This window comes from Choristoneura fumiferana, chromosome 20, assembly GCF_025370935.1.
Source record: "Choristoneura fumiferana chromosome 20, NRCan_CFum_1, whole genome shotgun sequence".
Taxonomy (NCBI): Eukaryota; Metazoa; Arthropoda; class Insecta; order Lepidoptera; family Tortricidae; genus Choristoneura; species Choristoneura fumiferana.
In genome coordinates this window covers 11,792,372-11,811,805 of record NC_133491.1, presented here as the reverse complement: position 1 = coordinate 11,811,805, position 19,434 = coordinate 11,792,372, and the positions used below count along the sequence as shown (strand labels likewise).

General features: G+C 37.8%; 2 protein-coding genes across 3 annotated transcripts in view; one reads left to right on the top strand and one right to left on the bottom strand.

Moving 5' to 3' along the window:
• Positions 1-2,420, bottom strand: part of LOC141439227 (rho guanine nucleotide exchange factor 17) — a 166,097-nt gene extending 163,677 nt beyond the window's left edge. The window contains 1 exon segment of the mRNA XM_074103430.1: positions 2,167-2,420. The gene's annotated coding sequence lies outside the window, so the exon portion shown is untranslated.
• Positions 2,421-12,327: 9,907 nt separating this feature from the next.
• On the top strand, positions 12,328-18,785 carry LOC141439226 (uncharacterized). Of its 2 annotated transcripts, none has more exons than XM_074103427.1 (6): positions 12,328-12,368; positions 12,622-12,889; positions 14,097-14,164; positions 14,613-14,732; positions 15,316-15,366; positions 16,113-18,785. In XM_074103427.1, the coding sequence occupies exons 2-6, from the start codon at positions 12,703-12,705 to the stop codon at positions 16,197-16,199; spliced, it is 513 nt and encodes a 170-aa protein (XP_073959528.1). In that variant the 5' UTR covers positions 12,328-12,368; positions 12,622-12,702; the 3' UTR covers positions 16,200-18,785. The 2 variants fall into 2 exon arrangements, with proteins under 2 accessions (XP_073959528.1, XP_073959527.1); XM_074103426.1 differs by having other exon boundaries at positions 12,338-12,490.
• Positions 18,786-19,434: the final 649 nt, after the last annotated feature.

The following is a 19,434-nucleotide window of genomic DNA, read 5'->3' as shown; positions in this document are numbered from 1 at the left end:
ACCGTCTCTCTCACTCTCGTATTAAATAATACAAGCGTCAGCGGGACGGTACGATACGAACTTCGATTTTCGAGTTTCGTAGTAGCCCAGCTGTGCCGTGACAAATTTAATTTATATGTTAAAACTTGAATTGTTTGTTTTCGTACAATTGTCATGGCGTGTTTGCAAATAAAGTTTTTTATCTATCTATCTTTTTTTTTAATTTACTTAATCAAACGGCACATACAATAAATTTTGCTTTCGCCATACTGTTACCAATACGCTCAATACAATACATTAATCGAACCATGCACCCAGATACACAAAACAGTGAACAACTATAAACTACCATGCACAAATACCTAATAATTTGTTTTGTCTCTTTTTAAGGACCGGTTTACTACATTTAGGTTTGTCTCTCAACCACCCTATTTCCTTTCTAAGGTGCTACAGACTCTTGGAAAAAAGCTAAGGTGTTTGTTAGCCACTGTAAAGTTAGTAGACTAGAAGTGTAGCATCTTTGCCATACGAGTATAATGCGGAACGCAAAATACGAACTTCTACGGGTGAAATACATGGTACCAGGAAACCTTGAAGACAAACCTCTTGGCTCGAAAATCTACGAACACAGTATGATTGGTTTTTTGGAGTCTTTTTGTATTTTTTATTTCAACTCCAAATTTGTTACTTTTTTGTGTTTTTTGTTTTGTGTTTTCGCTACGAACACAGGTTAAAATAAACACAAGATCACTTTCCGTGCTGCTTTTTCCAGGTTTAGGATAGCTATGATGATTGTCGACTTCCGGTAATATAGGGGATAGCGTTGCAGGAAGAAGATGACTTGAAAATGATGAGTCGTTCTTGTCAATGCTATTCTCTTTATTAGTTTGTTATGGGGCCCATAATCGTTGGAGACCAACAGCATTTAGCATGCCCTAAAAATACTGCTCGCACTTTTCTCGGGGAATGTAATGTATACGCCTTGATTCAGTTCATAAAAGCGCTATGAGCCACAGCGCAAATTTCGTCAAATGGACATTAGAGATATCCACGATAAGCTTCGTCATGTCTGCATAATCGATCGATATCCGCAATAGGCTTCGTCAACTAAATAAATTCAAGATCCGTAGCAAACTTCGTCATCAGAATCTACACCCGAAAGCTATACGAAAAATACTTGACCACATTGCCCCGTGCGTGACGTTACTAGAAAATTGTCTGTAAGGTCCACGGTGGGTTAGGATTCAGTTTGTACCACAGTGTAGGTACCGGGTTCCGAGTTATTAAAGAACGTTCTAATACTATGGTATGTTATGCACATAATTTAGTTTCAAACCTAGTTGTACCTATCTTATTCAGACACACAAAGCAAAGACTTAAGAGGTTTCGTCAAAGTCTAGACCCCCCTAGAGTAGGGTTGTCACTTTTTGTGAAGAAATTTGGTACTTTTGGGGTTCTTTGAAAAAAAAAGTACAAATTCATTTTAAATCTTATTTATTATTATTATTATTACATACGTATTTGTTCTTTATTTTATACCTCTCATTTTTCGGGTACGTCACTTAAAACATAAATTGATAAAAATATATTTTACGTACTTTTCTATTTTATATACGCAGTAAGTATAAATGGTTAGAATGTAATACGATAGCGAAATACAATACACGTACTAATACGTACCTAGCTCAGATAGACCCCAGTACCTACCTACTAACCTAGGCCCCAGTTACACAGTCAAAATACTTTGTTGTATTTACCTTCTCGTTCTTTACTATTCCATTAGGATAGGACGGGTAGATACCACTACGTCTACAACAGACATAAAGTACAGATATTGGAACAAAAACAAACTAAAACAAAAGATTGAAAGTATCATAACGCACGTCTAAGTATCACTATCTTTCCTCGAGTACCTAAATCAAATTGTTTATCTAAATTACAACACTGATAAACTCGAAGAAATGAAAGTGCAAAACACTCAACGTGCTTGCATGGCTTAAACCACAGAAAATGTTTGCGATGCAAAAAACTTGCACATATAACACCGACTCGACATGACTCGATTGAGTCGCTCTCGCCAACACTATAACGTACCTCTACAAGTAAATTTAGTAAGTATCTGAACTAAACATACGCCCTAAGAATTATGCTCTTGCGAAAACAATAAAGAAAGCGGTCTCTACTTACCAGTATCACGCCGAGATAAATGTAATGACAATGAACTTCACTTGACTAACTAATTGGTACCAGATACACCGGTACCGTCGCCAATATCACTAGCACAACACTGTTCCAACAACACAGGCAGGCCTGTAGACCAGTGAACTGTCAATCCTTTTTTTTCAAAGTTCGATTGTCTTATGTTTTCATAGATGTTTTAAATTTGGAATGAACGAGCGTGTCGGGTTCGTAACGCCGCGGCGTCGCGCACGCAGCCCCGTCTAAAACTGAACCAACCAGTGTGAAGTTTGGCTGCGCATGCGATCGTGACCGGGCGCGATCAAGCGAGATATCGTTGCTAACTTCGCGACAGTTGTCTTTTTGCTTTGCTCCAGGGAGTCCTAATATTGGATGTTGGATATTTCTTATTGGATTCTTGTGGGATACTGATTTATTTTATTTGGATCGACGAATTTTATTGGATCGTATACTCTAGGGGCAGCTCTGATGGTACGCTAATGCACTTGATTGAAAATACAAAAAACCCGACTGCCTGAAAAAAAACTATAATAAAAATTAAAAAAGACAAATCAAATCTAGTAGTGTAGCTAGAACTCTGTTAGGTAACTTAAGTTTAACAGTCGGGGTCCATTCAAAATTGTGAACTGCTCAAAAATTCCGAGTAATTAGGTCCCGCCGATTGTTGAAAGCATAAGTTACTTAGGTAACAGAATCTTAGACTAGACTGGTTATTTCTTTTTGCATCATCATCATCATATCAGCCATAGAACGTCCACTGTGGACGTACCTGAGCCTCCCCCCTAAGACCTCCAGTTGCTTCGTTTACATGGAAGCTGCCTGCATCCACCGTGAACCCGCGGCTTCAACCAGGTGTCCCTTTTTAGTTTTTCGAAAAGTTTTTTAAGGCTCAGGGTTTTTGATTTTTTCAAGTTTTTTTTCTGTTCCCACGAACATCTTTGCAACAAATGTTTATGCAGTTCCTCTATTTCCACACTGTATGAACATCACTACGCTGACGCGTTTTAAACGCAACCAGAGTTCATCCTCAGAGCAACTTACTCCGAGGATGATAAAATACAATACAAATATTCTTTATTGCACACCACAAATCAGTACAAAAAATATATATATTACACATACATTCAGGGTAGACAAGAGTACGTCAAGTAGACGTCCACTGCTGAACAAAGGCCTCCCCCCTAGACCGCCACAATGAACGACAACTCGCCACTTGCATCCACCGGTTTCCCGCAACTCTCACGATGGATGGATGGATTTCTGATTGAGTTCGATTAATATGGACCTCCGCAAAGTAACGCCTGATTCTATTTATGATGTCAATGCAAATAAAGTAGGACAGATGAAAGAAGTGGAAAAAATTTGACAGTAGTAACGAGCCCTTTAAGTACTGATAACAGATAAGCTAACTGATAATCCGCCGCGGTGAACGTTTGATAACAATTGATAATGGACTGCAAAATTATAGTGGGCAGTGTCAATAGATGATAGAGTGATAAGTAAGTTTATTGTACTATCAAGGTAAAACAATGTGAGTAGACAAATAAAAAGTCCTGCGGAATCGCTTGCGGGATAATTCGGTTGTTCTTCTTAACATTGAAAATAAATAAATAGAAATTATAACGTTTTAAACTTTCGTGATTTTTACTCATAGGTAAAATACCAGTTACAATTCAATATAATACACATAGTACTTTACTAGACTTTTGCACGCGACTTCGTCCGCATGGAATTCGGGTATCGCGAGCTGTTCCTTCGAACTGTGCATTTTTCCACATAAAAAGTAGCCTATGTCACTTATTGGTCTCATAAACTATCTCCATGCCAAAAATTCACGTCGATCGTTGCTCGCTGCAGCGTGAAAGAATTACAAATACAAACACATACACTTTCAATTAGTATGGATTGCACACTACAAAACAGCACGAAAGCATTATAAAATATAGACACAAAACAGGGAAGACATTAGGCGCTGGTCTTATCGCTTAAAGCGATCTCTTCCAGACAACCAAAAAAATAAACCAAAGTTAGCACCTTGTTTTGCAATCGGATCCGTTAATCAAACTTTCAAATTATAATATAAACAAATAAAATATCCATCCAACGATACTCCACACTATGGCATACAATGAGAAAAAAATACAAATAAGTTTGTATGTACGTCCCTTAAAAAAGAATTCCAACGACTTTTTCTACAATTTTGTCTGTGTGGTCAAAACCTATGCAAAATTTCAGCTTCCTAGTAGGTACTAACAGTCTAAGTACTTAAGCTAAGCCATCGACGGATGAAAATGGCGAAACTATAAAGGTTCCTTTTGACTGCGTAACCCTAAAATAAGATACTCGTATAACTCCTTCTTCGCTGCAGTTTATAACTTCCTATTTTTAACTCATTGCAGTAATCAAAAGTCAAAACAAACCGTTTTAAATGGAACCCAGATACAGGAAAAAGTTCATAAAATTCAAGCCGCGAATTGGAGCACGACTTAAATAACCTCTAGCCAAGTTTCTTGAGCTTACGTCCTTGTCTGACGCTATGGGATTGAGCAGAAAGAGAGATTTGCAGCTTCGATTCGAATTGATGTCGATAAGTACTTAAGTTTGTTTGATTCGTATCGGTGTACGAATTCAGAATAACTCTTTTTGGTTTCTGAGTAAACTGATTGGTGGACACGGGGTATTTGTGATTGTGGAGATGATTGATGCAACTTTTTTATGTAGGTAGTTACTAGCTTTTTATTTTATCATACCTATATATGGACTTAATTTCAATTCCGAACTTTCCAAACGTGTTTTCTCCTAAATGTATAGTAACTTTTTTGGATGAGACAGTCGGGTTTGCCTTTATCCCGGCGATTTCATGTAATAATGTAAGTACGAATAATAAATATAACAAACAATAATTTATTGAATCAGGCGTTACTTTGCGGAGGTACCTATCAATGAACAAAAAGAATTTCTTTGCTCACCCGCGACCTTATGATAGCTAAGTTTATGCAAAATATGCGTGTTCATGCAGTTTCTCCACCTCCACACTGTAAGAACACACACAAATCATCATCATCATCATCATCAACCACACTACACTGACGCGTTTCGAACTCAACCAGAGCTCATCTTCAGAGCAACACAACCGTACACCATGCTGCCAGATGTTAGATACAACATCTCTGACATCTAACATCTGGTAGCATGGTTTACGGTTGTGTTGCTCTGAAGATGAGCTCTGGTTGAGTTCGAAACGCGTCAGTGTAGTGTGGTGGTGGTGAATGGTGATAGATGGGTTTGTGTAATTTGTGTGTGTTCTTACAGTGTGGAGGTGGAGGAACTGCATGAGCACGCAATTTTGCATAAACTTAGCTATCATAAGGTCGCGGGTGAGCCAAGAAATTCTTATAGTTCATTAACAAACAATATAAACAAACTATTTTCCCTTTTCTTCACTCTGCCTATGGCCTATGCCTATGGGTGGGGGAGACATCCTATGGCAGAATGTTGATGATGGTACTCGTTAACTCTCCGCCAATTTCCCTCCTGTGTGGCGAACCGGCTCGCTGGAGCCCCACTGCGCGCCGCGGTCTGCGCCTGCGCAAAAATACGCAATTAAACGTGCCCGCGCGCAGTGCTTGATGCTACTAATATTGTCCATGTTATTTTCTCAACCTCGTATCGGATTGTATCAAACAAATCAATACTCTGTCATACTTAACATTAAGATTTTAACCTAAAGCAATTTAATGTGGCCAGATACAAAATTGAGGTACATGGACGACATTGTAAATTGTTTTTGAGTATGTGTGTATGTTTGTTACTCCTTCACGGTAAGACGGATGGACGGGTTTCGATGGAATTTGGTAATTTGATAGCTGGACTTTTAGAATAACACAGGCTACTTTTTATCTAATTATTCTCTCGGGATCGGGATAAAAACTCATATTTGCACCTTTCTCAGTATTTACAGAAGGTTGTGCGAATATTTTGCGTAAGTACTGACATTGAAAATTTGAATAGCGGAAATAATTTTAAATATTTTTATTATGAATATTTCAGACCTATTGACCAGAAACTACTTAAAATTCGAAGTTGAGAGGGAATGAGAGGGAGAGATAGAGAAAGAAACAACACAACACAACACAACACATATTTGATAGGTACAAAGAAAAATGAAAGGCTACAGAGCGACCAGTTTTTTTTTTTACTTAGCTTCTATTGTGACCCACTTCCACTGCTATGGGCAAAAGCCACCCCTTTTTGCTTCTACTCGTCCTTATATTTGGCCGAATCTTGCCAGTTTGGCTGGAAATGGTCTAAATCGTCCCGCCATCGCCTCCTAGGTCATCGCCCGTCACAGGGAGACCAATCGGTGATAACTTTGGCCACTTACGCCACACGTGCCCCGCCCAGTCCCATTTTAATTTGGCGGTCTTCATCCCCACATCGACAATTTGACCAAAGAAATATATAGGTAAACAAAAACATTCACAAGTACATCATCATCATCATGTCAGCCGAAGACGTCCACTGCTGGACATAGGCCTCCCCCAAGGCTCACCACTCAGACTGCGGTCTTGTGCTTTCCGCATCCACGGCGATCCCGCGATCTTAACCAGGTCGTCGCTCCATCTTGTTGGAGGCCTACCGACAGCTCGTCTCCCGGTCCGCGGACGCCATTCGAGAACCTTCTGACCCCATCAGCGAGCACTGTGCCCCGCACACTGCCACTTCAGTTTCGTTCGCAATTCTTCGGGCTATGTCGATAACCTTAGTTCTACTGGGTCCATTGACAGTACTAAAATAGAGTTCTTTAATAGTACTGTCAATGGAACTAGTGTTACCACACCGTCATCATTACATTTCCCGCAAAATACATACCTGTGGCATCAAAAATAAAATAAATTCTTCTTAAGCAAAATCTAGTTAAAACAATCAAGAGATCACAAACTCAATCTAAGTTACTGTTAATTAGTGATCTAAATAAAAACGTTTTATCGTTAACATCATTAGAAGCCAACACCGGATGTAATCGACAACTAGTCAATAATTCAACCAGACCGTTTGTTTATCTGTATGTCTGTAAGAGTCCTGATTGGGTACAGTTAAGTAAAGAAATATAAAAATAAGTTTCTGTCAAAAAACATTTTTAATACAAGCTTTTTTTTGGTGGCTATACTTTTACAATTCTAAACACAGTATGTGATCCATACGGATTAATAAAAAAATGCATGTAGCGAAAGAAACGAATAGGAATTAAATCGTGTGAGAAAATAAACTAGTGGTTGTAACAACGTATGGAAACAAAAGCAAATGGGGAAAAAACGAATGGGATGAAAAATACTGGGGAAAAATAATATTGGGTATCTACACAATCAAAAGTAGAATTTTGAAGTATGTAGTTAGACATCTCTGACACCATGTTGATTTTTATGAACGCACTAGGAATGGTTTTTCAAAGACATTATAAATAATTGTGCCGTAGAGACGTAGCTTTGGAAACGTAGTTTTGGACGTTAGCAACAGCATCGTGGTAATTGTTTTTACCGTCATCATCAATCATCAATCATCATCATCAGCCAATACCAGTCCACTACTGGCACTTCCTTCAATGAGCGCTATGGCACAGAATAAGTAATATGGCCATAGCACCCTGTCCTCGCCTCGACGCATCCAGCTACTACCAGGCCCTGTACTAAGTACGAAGCGCCAGATACTAACTCGTATCTTGCCGTCCCGCTGACATTAATATTACTTAATACGAGAGGTACGGACGGTACGATACGAACTTCGAAATTCGTAGTACCTAGCCCCCCCTGCAGCCTTTCGCAGATGGTTAATTTACCAACCAAATACTTAATAAACAGCGCCTCTCCTACTCCGCACACTCCCCCCTCAAATCCACGACGTGCCTCTTCTCAGAACGTCGAGTCATTGTTTTGCCAGTTTGTTTGTTTGTCCGAATCACAAGCTTGTTTCACTTATTAGCCGGGTCCACACCATCAGGACGGCGACTATCTATATTACTTACAAGCTTTTAACTTGCTATGTATGTACAGTCGGCATCAGATATTTTCGGAGCGGCCAAGGTGGTCAAAAATATCGGAACATGCACTCTATTATTAAGGTATTAGAGTTCATGTATCGATTTTTTTGACCACCTTGGTTGCTCCGAAATATCTGATGGCGACTGTACCTAGGTACGGGTCAAATCTCTATTGTTGACAACAAAAATAAAGATGTGGATTGATTGATAACTAAATGACTTAATTTGTCTAAAATGCCTAAAGTGAATTAATTTTAAATGATGATTTAATTTTATTTTATTACTAACTATAGCCTGTCTAAGCTAAAATTACGCGTTCCTCACACAACTAAATCAGTTCATTATATATAGTTAAACAGCAAATCTTACAATAACCGCCTGAGTCTAACGGGGATTTAGCTTAGACAAGCTCTATAGCAAGTAAGTGTGCATGTTTTTCGGCAAAAAGTATCACATGTTTTATTACCCACCTATTTTTAGCAAATAAATGATTGATGGGTTGATCTATTATGGTTTAAACGATTTAGAAAAGTAAGTTGGTTAGTTGGGTCGATCAAATTTTTCTTGTCATTCATTAATATAGTCCAGGCTCAAGGTTTGCCAACGAGCAATGGAGCGCAGTATTCTGGGTGTTCGAAGAACTGATCGAATCAGAAACACGATACTGATGTGGGTGTCAAGACCGCCAAGCTGAAGTGGGACTGAGCCGGACATGTCTGCCGCATGCACCCGGATCGATGGACACGGATCGTAACCGAATGGGATCCGAGGGATGGGCATAGGAGCAGAAGCAGACCCAAGAGGAGATGGCGGGACGACCTGAGCGCTTTTCAGCTCGATTGGCAGGTGCATGCCCAGGACAGGAAAGAGTGGCGGAGAAAAGGGGAGGCCTTTGCCCAGCAGTGGGACATAATACAGGCTACATAAAATAAAAAATATATAGTTACGTTCTCCTGTGTCACTCTTTTAACAGTAACTTAATAGAATTAAAATTTGCCAAACATGCATTTTTGTGGTAGTTTTAAGCCCCTTCTGTAATTGCCAATTGGTCATCTAAAAGCATCGTAGTACGAGTATAATGTGACACAACATTTTTTTGGTCTATTAAACTGTACTACTTTTGTCCCCTCGCTAACGGGACAGAACAATAACAACCCCGCTGATTCGACGAAATCACTGCAATAACAACTACGTTTGGCCCATGCGGTTGGTGTGGACGCTTTGATTAACGCGTATAACTCTAAGATTAGCCGATGTCAGTCAAATTTGTCTGTGTTAAATCAATCGGTGCCTTGTTCTGACGTGCTGGCATGATTGTTGATGATGATTTGATAGAAATACTGTACCTACTTGTTGTAAATTTCCAATGCATACTCGCACATACACTAGGTTTCAACTTATAAAATAAAAAACCGGCCAAGAGCGTATCGGACACGCCCGTAATAAGGTTCCGTAGCCATTACAAAAAAATTAAGTAATATTTTTCTAAGTATTTCATATTTTGTACGGAATATTCCAAGTTTAGCCATATTTTATACCTTAGACTGCTATTTACCTACTCTTAAACTACTAATAATTCTCAAGGAAATTTAACCGTTATAGTTTTCCTTGTAAGTTTGATATACCTACTACCATGCTGAATTTTTTCTTTTCCACCCCGTTTAGATTTTAGAGGGAGGGCGCTCGATTTTAATGAAAATTTGCACTTTAGAATTGAATATTTTGCAAACAAATCACTGAATCGAAAAATCGTTTTAGCAACCCCCTAATGGTTTTATTGTACAGTCACCAGCACCAGCATTAATATCTGCCACAGCGGAGCGTGCAAAAATATCTGACACGTCTTTCCGGCCCTAGAAATAGAGTCGTATCAAATTTATGCATGCTTGTTGTGTCAGATATTGGTGCTGGTGACTGTAACATTTTGTCGGCATAGTTTACATATATATTCGCGCAAAATTACAGCTTTCTAGCATTGATAGTCCCTCAGCAAAGCCGCGGACAGACAGACATGGCCCAACTATAAGGGTTCCGTTTTTGCCATTTTGGCTACTTAAACCTAAAAACACTCCTCGACCTTATTTAAAAAAACCTGACTGAATTAAAAAAAACTTTTTATTAAAATTAAAATGGAAAACAAGGCTAGTGGCGTGTCTAGAGCTCTCTTCACTTCAACTGCAGCATTCGGGAGTCGGAATCCACTCAAAGTAATGGCCAGCTCAAAAATTATATACTTATACCTACATAAGTTTAACTTCACATGAGCATCAAAAAAGGATGAAATAAAAAAATCCTTAAAAAATTAAACTGTTGTCTTCTATTCTTTGGAATCATCATCCATCATCCTCCTTCGAACGCCACAATGCCTCAATTAACGACAACTCGCCGCTTGCATCCACCGGTTGCCTGCAACTCTTGTGACGTCGTCAGTTCACCTAGTGGGAGGCCTGCCAACGCTTCGTCATTCGGTTCGTGGTCGCCACTCGAGAACCTTTCTCTTCCAACCAACGGGTATTTTGCTCTTCGAGGGGTGACAGTCTTTCCCGGCCCGGATAATACCGACATGGCAATACCGACCCTGTTTTTCGTGTACACGTGTGAAGCTCATGTCAGTCTATGGGCGTGTACACGAAAAACAGGGTCGGTATTTCCATGTCGGGATTATCCGGGCCGTGAAAGAGTGTTACCCTCTTCGAGCGATGTGGCCCACCATTCACTTCAACTTGCATATTCTTCGAACTAAGCCGGTGGCTTTATTTCTTCGGCGAATTTCCATATTCCGTATTTTATTGCGCAAAGAAACTTAAGCCGAGTTTAGACTTGCAAGAAAAATCTGCAAGTGCATTACATTGCGGGGCCGTAAAGCCAATTAGTTTGTAGTGGTCAATCGAGCGCCGCACCGCAATGTAATGCAACTTGCACGATTTTTCTTGCAAGTCTAAACTCGGCTTTAGAGCATAGCTCTCTCTCTCCATAGCTTGTTGCATCGTTGCCTCTTTGGTATATGTCACGATTCACTAGAAAGTTGGGAAATTAAACAAAGACACCCAGTTTTACTAATTCCTATGCTATATTTAGGTATTTTGTTCAACAAGTCATTAATACTACCACTAGCGCCAATTGTACTCCTAGCGGCGGATAGCCAAAGGACGACGTAACAACAAAATTAAACAACCTCGTAGCGAATTAAAAATGAAACTATGTTCTTAGTACTTTTTTGAAATGATTAGTACGAAACGTAGGCAAGTACATAGGTACTTTTTACTTATTTTACATGTGTAGGGCAGAGCTTGAGTATTTAGGTGTTGTTGAAGCTTTATAGAGCATCAAAAGAACCAAAAACTTTCAATGAGGGCTATCGCGTATGAATTCGCCGCTAGAGGCGCTAGTGTAGCGTGAGGTCTCCGAAATGTCAAATCTCTTAGTTTTTGGGTGAGCTACGCGGGTTTATTTATAATTAGAATAATTTTGTGAATATTATGCATTACCTGAAATTAATTATGGCAGTTATGCGTTACGGGGCAATGAATGTCTGTATTTTGAGACAGTTTTGTCTTTCGGAAACCTTTGTCCTCCCTTTTTTTCCGAACAAAACGGGACTACGCAACACTGTGGTTGCTCGATATTTTTATGGTACGGTTTTAAGGTGTATTTAATGTGCTTTTAATCTAAACTTTGTTTTCACGCCCGTAATAACAGACTTTGAAAGCCACACTTAAAAACCTCACGCAACAGTGGGGCCATCTAGAATCTAGAAAGACAAAAACGATAGCCCTCATTCAAGCTGATTCCAATTTGAAAGTATTTCGTGTACTAATTACAGTCAATACCGAATCGACAATATCGAAACTGGTATCTACTGCAACGTATAAAAGCATTCCGTTACAAGTCGGATCTAAAATTGAGGTAGCTAAATGTTGCAAATTCTTGTTGTTAATTGCAAAACAATGTAGATTTTAGTCATAAAAATTTTGCATCCTTAAAATATTTGTCAATTATCTTGATTTGATATTTTGATTTCTTAAGTTTGTAATTTTACGCTGTGAAAATAAATCCTACGACGTATCGCTACAACAACGCCCAAACGGAACGTTAAAATTGTAACTGTCACACACACACCAACGACTCGACTGCCGTGTTGTGGTACTTGTTTGTATGTGGATATTTTAAAACTTTTTATATTCAATATCCGATAAAAGTAATACATTTCAAAGCATTTTTATCAATTTAAGCCGTCCAAAATTTTCTGGAAGTGCACTTAAACATCAATTTAAGGTACTCTTGTGTTATAAATTTAAATTTGGAACAACTCTATTTCAATTGTTAAGGTGTGGCCCACAGGTGTGGGGTCTTGTTTACGGGTTTACCACTTTTAACAAGTTATAACTTATTTTTTTTCTTTTCAGCACGTAAATTTGAATACTGCAATCTTGTAAAATCCCAATTAAGAGGGATATTGAGCACGTGAAAGCAGTCAAAGCGGCAAAATGGTGGTTCTAGAATCATGTTGGTCGCCCTGCATTTGGTCTTCGAATGTGAAAAGTGGGAGCCGGGCGGTGGCTGCGTATACAGCGGCTATGAGCGTAGTGATTATTACATTCATCAGTTACCAATTAGCTGGTGGAGATTCCTCTCAGTTGTGGAATCCTTTATTTGAAACCGATGTTAGAGGATGTGAGTATGAAAAATCTTAACCTTTACCAAAACCGGGATTTAATACGTTAACAATCATCATCCATCATCATCCCAGCCTATTTACGTCCCACTGCTGGGCACAGGCCTCTCAGAATGAGAGGGCTTGGGCCGTAGTTCTCACGTGGGCCCAGTGCGGATTGGGAACTTATGCCATTGAATTACTTCACAGGTGTGTGCAGGTTTCCTCACGATATTTCCTTCACCGTAAAGCTTGTGGTAAATTTCAAATTTAATTTCGCACATGTATTTTGAAAAACAGTGGATACCTTTGGAGACTGGCATTATCTAACCCGGGATCCTTCAAGATCTTGTTCTCTATGGTGCCTACGAAGACTACAAAATAGTAACTCCAAAACTTCTGATCTATTGCGAGTTTGTTACTAATTCCAATTAAATAATTAATGTAAACCTTTTTTTGTGTACCTACTGAATTATTGGTAAGCCTCCTGAAATATTAAGGGGCTGTTTCACCATCCATTCAAACAAAACAAATAGAGATGGCATCACATTTAACCATCAGTTAACACTAATCAATGGATAGTGAAACAGCCCCTAAAGAAATTTTGGTAAATGGCAAAGGGCAAGGACCCTTAATATAGCAAGATTTGCTTACTTGGTTTGGATAGAGGTAGTCAAGTTGGGTCGTGGCCTACTCGACCTGTCGAGATGAGCTGCGTAGTGGTTCCAACGTTGAGGGTCTGAGGTTGTTACTTGTTGGTCTGATGTTGTAAGAGGTGACTGAGGATATAGGTTAAGGTATACCGTAGGCGACAGGCTTAGCAACCTGTCACTATTGTATTGTTTTGTCAAACTTAAAACCTACAATTGCTAAAAGTGGCTCCGAAGCGGTAACATTTCGTGTGCTCTGCCTACCCGATTTATTTGGGAATATAGACGTGATGTTTGTATGTGTTGTGTAAACAATTATTGGTGTCTTAAACATTGAAATTCCCCTATTAAACTATCTAAACATTTACATTTCAGTATTGAAATATACACTAGTCTAGTTTGCATTACAATGATAGATAAGTAAAAAGTTTTAAAACCTTGAATCTACCAAATCTGTCAGCTGAAGTTTGTTTACATTTAGTTGAATGTCTATCCAAACCAAGGATAGGTTGATTGACGACAATATTGTAATATTTATTTTTTATTTTATTAATTTGCTTTACTGTTTTGTTTTCAGCTATGAAGGTGTTTGGTGGAATTTTTATATTCATATTTATTCTTCTGATTATATCATCCGTATGCATGGTAAGTAACTTTCTGGCTAACCATATCAAGTAATATTCCCAAGGGAGATAATAGAAAATGTAGAAAAAATTGATGTTCAACATTAAGGGGATGTTTCACCATACATTGATTAGTGTTAACTGATGGTTAAATTAAATGTGATGCCGTCTCTATTTGTTTTGTTCGAATAGACGGAGACGGCATCAGATTTAACCGTCAGTTAACACTAATCAATGGATGGTGAAACGGCCCCTAAATTCTGAATGTAATAATAAAAGCCTACCTTTCATTCTGAGAGGAGGCCTGTACATAGCAGTGAGACGTTAATAGGTTAATATGATCATTATTAAAAATATTATTAAATGTTTGTAAAAATTATTATGTTTCTTTCTATCTTTTTTCTGAGGTTTAAGTGCACCAGCCTCATTTGGAAGACTCGATGAAATGATCATTAATTCCGATTTTTTAGGTGATCGGCATCAACATATGGATGCGAGGGCTGATCCTGCCGTGGCTGGGTCTCATGGGGCTCATCATCCTGTTCCAGCTGATCTTCGGACTGTGGCTCATCGGGGGCTACTATATTTATGTAAGTACTATTTTGTAACCGTCACCAATTAGTTCAACAATCTACCAATATAGTGAATAATGTATTTACATCAGAAAACGTCATCTCAATCAGAGTACGACGCCACCCGAATTTTTAATAAAATTGAGCCAATCCACTATTTTACCCACACTTTGGGCACCTCCTGCGTTACCAAAATTGTCTCTGGCATTACCTTTTTGGTACTTCCAACAAGATATTTCACATTCAAAACGGTCCACCCGTTTAAGAGCTATGGTGCCACAGACAGACACACACACACTTGACACACAAACACACACACACACACACACACACACACACACACACACACACACACACACACACACACAACACACAAAAACACACACACACACACACACACACACACACACACAGAGAGAGAGAGAGAGAAACACACAGCAGTCAAACTTGTAACACCGAGGGGTGTTCTGTGTTGCGTCAGGGGTTAAAAATATAGCTGGACTAGCCAAGAAGCCACCAAAGTGCCCGCTTGATAACGGACAAATGTGATAGTTGACAAATATTAAAATTATATTTAAATCTTAATTTATTTTCTTTTCAGCTTGATGCGACATTCGCGGCGCTAGTCGATTTTCTTTTCATGGCGTATAACGTAAGTTATTTATTTCAATAACACCTACATACTTCGCCCTAGTTGACGAACTTCTTCCCGTCATAATTTCGCTAAATCGCCTTTACTCCTGGCCTGTGTAAAGAATTGACTGACTCATCAATGCTTTATGTACCTAGCCGTGGTACCTAGTCAACTCTGCACTGGCTTCTCTGTTTGTCAGTCTATAACTAGGCTTTTGTTGGTACCCCAATAATAGATGACTTGAAATTTTCATAGTTGTGTATTACTAAGATGCAATTACTACAACAAACACCTATAAAAAAACCTTTGTTCTGTAGGCCTACTACAGAAGGCTCTTTTATCAGCGGTGCCTAGTACCCATACCCATAGTACAAGCTTTGTTTAGTTTGGGACTGTAGTAGTCCGTCGCTAAGAAAGAAGTAAATCCTGACACATATCGCTTCCATATAGAATACGTCAAAAAACAAAAACATTGACGTATTTAGTACCAGGATGACAGGTGTCAGGATTGACTTATAGGTCAATTGGTGTCAATTTGTCTAATGTTATTTATTATTTATTTGTAGACTATGTGGTCATCGTTCATCCACCATTACCTCTCATATTTCGTTTTCTATAATTTTTTTACCGTACAACGGCAAAACCTACTAGACACTGCAAAATTGTCCTCCAATGGACAAAGCCATATTTTTCTAAAAAACCAACCAACCTATTTATTTGTATTATGTAGTGTTTTTATTGGTGTCGTATTTTATTGTTTTCAGATGTACTGCTGGCTGTGCGTCCTGTCCCAGTACCAAATAATACTAGAAATGCAATCTCCAAACATAGAAATGTTAATTGAAGAATAATAATAAAAAAACTAGTAATAACCGTTTGAGACAAAAAGTACTAGATAATTATTAAGTATTTAAATTGCAGTCTGGTATTAAAAACATTACTCGTGAACCTGGCGTTAGGAATGACACTTCCATGCATTTTGAAAATACTGACCTCTGGGTTAGCATGTAACTCTGGGACTAAATTTTTACTCTTGATTTTACTGCTAACCAAGGGTTAAGTAATGTCAAAATGTATGGGACTGCAAAATGACCTAGCCAACTTAGAAAAGTTGATCTCCCGACAGTGTCATTTTAAAGTTCAAAATCTCAAATACAGCTGGACCGATTTTAATGAAACAAAGCCAAGGCAAGAAGCACCGCTTTAACTTAAAACACATTGAAATCGGTCCATCCGTTTGCAAGCTACAGTGCCACAAATAGACAGACAGACAAACTTACAACGCCCCTCTTTCTGCGTCGGTGGTTAAAAATAGTATTTTTTGTTACCCTTAGACCTTAAAAATCAAATCGTTCAGCCAGTTTTGGGTCACAAGCAGTAGTTTCCCTAATTATGTATTCTCTATTTATAGAAGTGGGGTGGTAGCTATGATTTCTTCTTATCCTCCCATGTTTCCCTTGAATCTCTACTGATGACGGCTTGCTAACTGTTTTGTTATTTTATCACCAAACTCACAAACATTTCTCGTTCTACGAATTAGTCTGATAATTTTAGTGTCAAGTGTAGTCACTAGATGGCGTTAGATGTTGTAAAAATAGCATGAAAAAAAGTTTGTCAACACAAAAACTTTTTTATTTAGACCCTAGCTCACAAAGAATAAAGGAAATATACTGCTAATAATTGGAAACTACATGTTTAATTGTTAGTAAAACTGCCACTAACTTTGTCACTAGAAAAGATAAGACAACTGGTCTTACTATTTAGAAAACTTGTTATTTTAGACATGGATCTTTCATCATGGTACTTTTTATTTTAACATTTTAATTTACATGCATTCTCTAGATACATATTCCTACTTTGTAATTTCTTATTTTGCGTACCTTTGCGCTTATGTATTTTCAATGGTTTTAAGTTTCAAATGTTGCCACAAGATGGCGTTAAAGGTCGTTAAAATAGAACATTGATATGAAGTTATCACAACTTTTTTTATATTTCTGTATCATTTTTATATTTAATAGATTTCACATTGTAATTTAGATGTATATTTCTACACCGCATTTCTTATTTTGCATTTATATAATTTTACTTTGGACAGTTCTTAGAATCAAGACCAGTGCGTCCGTCCTTTATAATAATTAACTTTATAAATAAAAAATATGTTCGTAAGTATATTGCAATAATTACGTATAAAACTTTAAGGGCCTGTTTCACCATCCATTGATTAGTGTTAACTGGCGGTTAGGTGTGATGCCGTCTCCGTCTATTCGAACAAAACAAATAGAGACGGCATCACATTTAACCGTCAGTTAACACCAATCAATGGATGGTGAAACAGCCCCTAAATATGTAGACAATATCAATTTTAGCGAAGTAGTTTTAAGAATTTGAAAAGTACCTCGTATCTGTATACAACGTGTTATTTTTGACTTCCGTTAACTTTAAGGAAGCCATTTTGTTTACAGATTAAGCGGCTGTTTTTCCATCCATTGATTAGTGTTAACTGACGGTTAAATGAGATGCCGTCTCTATTTGTTTTCTTCGAATAGACGGAGACGGCATCACATTTAACCGCCAGTTAACACTAATCAATGGATGGTGAAACAGCCCCTTAATGAAGTTATACAAGACACAAGTGGACGAACTCTTACTGTTTAAAAGATAGTTCAAAATTAAGATTATTTAATTACCCATGCGCGATAAAACGATGTAAAATGTTCTGAATTTATGACACTCTTAAGTCCGTAAGAAAAATGTCTTCAATTCATTCGTATTTAGCAAAAAAAGGTATAAAAGTGAGTATTTTGATGTATCTCTTATATGTGACGTCAATTTGTCAATTGTGCAATTTGACCTTTAAACAATGACAAGTTATACACAAATATGTGTTTTTAGTTTCAATCAAAGAACTGCGTCATCTGTCGAAGTTAACTGAAATCGAGAAAAACAGTCTGTATAAAATAAAAGCTTTTCAGGACGTAGCTGATTGCACGCGTAGGTGCAAAGTAGCTAGGCGTTTTAGTTGGTTAATTGAATACAAACTGATTATTATAATAATATTTTCTTTTTAAGTAGAAATAATAGGTAAATGAATGACAAAAAATCCGTCCATTTTTATAATGTATGCATGACTAATTCCATTTATAGCGTAATTTACACGAATCTCATTGTATGAATTATGTTTGTTGTAATTTCGATTGTATCATACAAAGGTTTGATTAATAGTACATTATGTCTTAAGGGCGGTAAATAAAGAATTATGAACGAGAGTCTATAAGAAGCCCGCCTTCCAGTACCGCCCGTGTGACATAATTACAATGTTTTTCGTCACATTTGTACGAAGAAACAGCGACTGAATTTAGAAAAGTAATAAATGTGTTTCGTCTTTGCCAGTAAAATAAACAACCTTATTTTCAAATACATATGTTTTTAAAATGAAATATTGCATTATTTCTTCAAGCATAACGTTATATTGCTTGGCCAACCCTGTTAGATAAAACAAAAGAACGAACTCTTTAGTGATAACAAGGATCAGTGATAGTTATAGTCCTTGCCAACAGATGGCGTTAGTAGACTTGATTATTCATAATATTTATCCTTCCATACTTCCTTATCCTTACTAATATTATCAATGCGAAGGTAACTCTACACTACATTTCAATAGATTCTGATAATTTTCTAGACATTTAAGACACCCTAACGTGGGCACACTTAATTACATAATATGTAATACCATGTATACCATGTATGTGGTGTGTATGTAGACCATCAGTGGTGTAGCGGTATAGCACGCGGTACGGATTACCGGGGACCTGGGTTGGATTCCCAGTGATGGTCTTATTTTTCTGTTTTTTCTGTGCATCTATATTTCAGTTTGTATTTTCAATTTACATAATATGTTCCTGTTGATGTTATTATAATATAAAAGGAATTAAAAAAAGATAAATCGTCACATCACCAAGACCTAGGCAACCCGGTGTTCATATTGGTTGGCTGGAAGTGTCTACAGGATAGTCAGATTTTATTGAAAAGGAGTTTATATCCGTTTGTCTGTTGCCTTTTTGAGCTTTAACTGCTGAACCGATATAG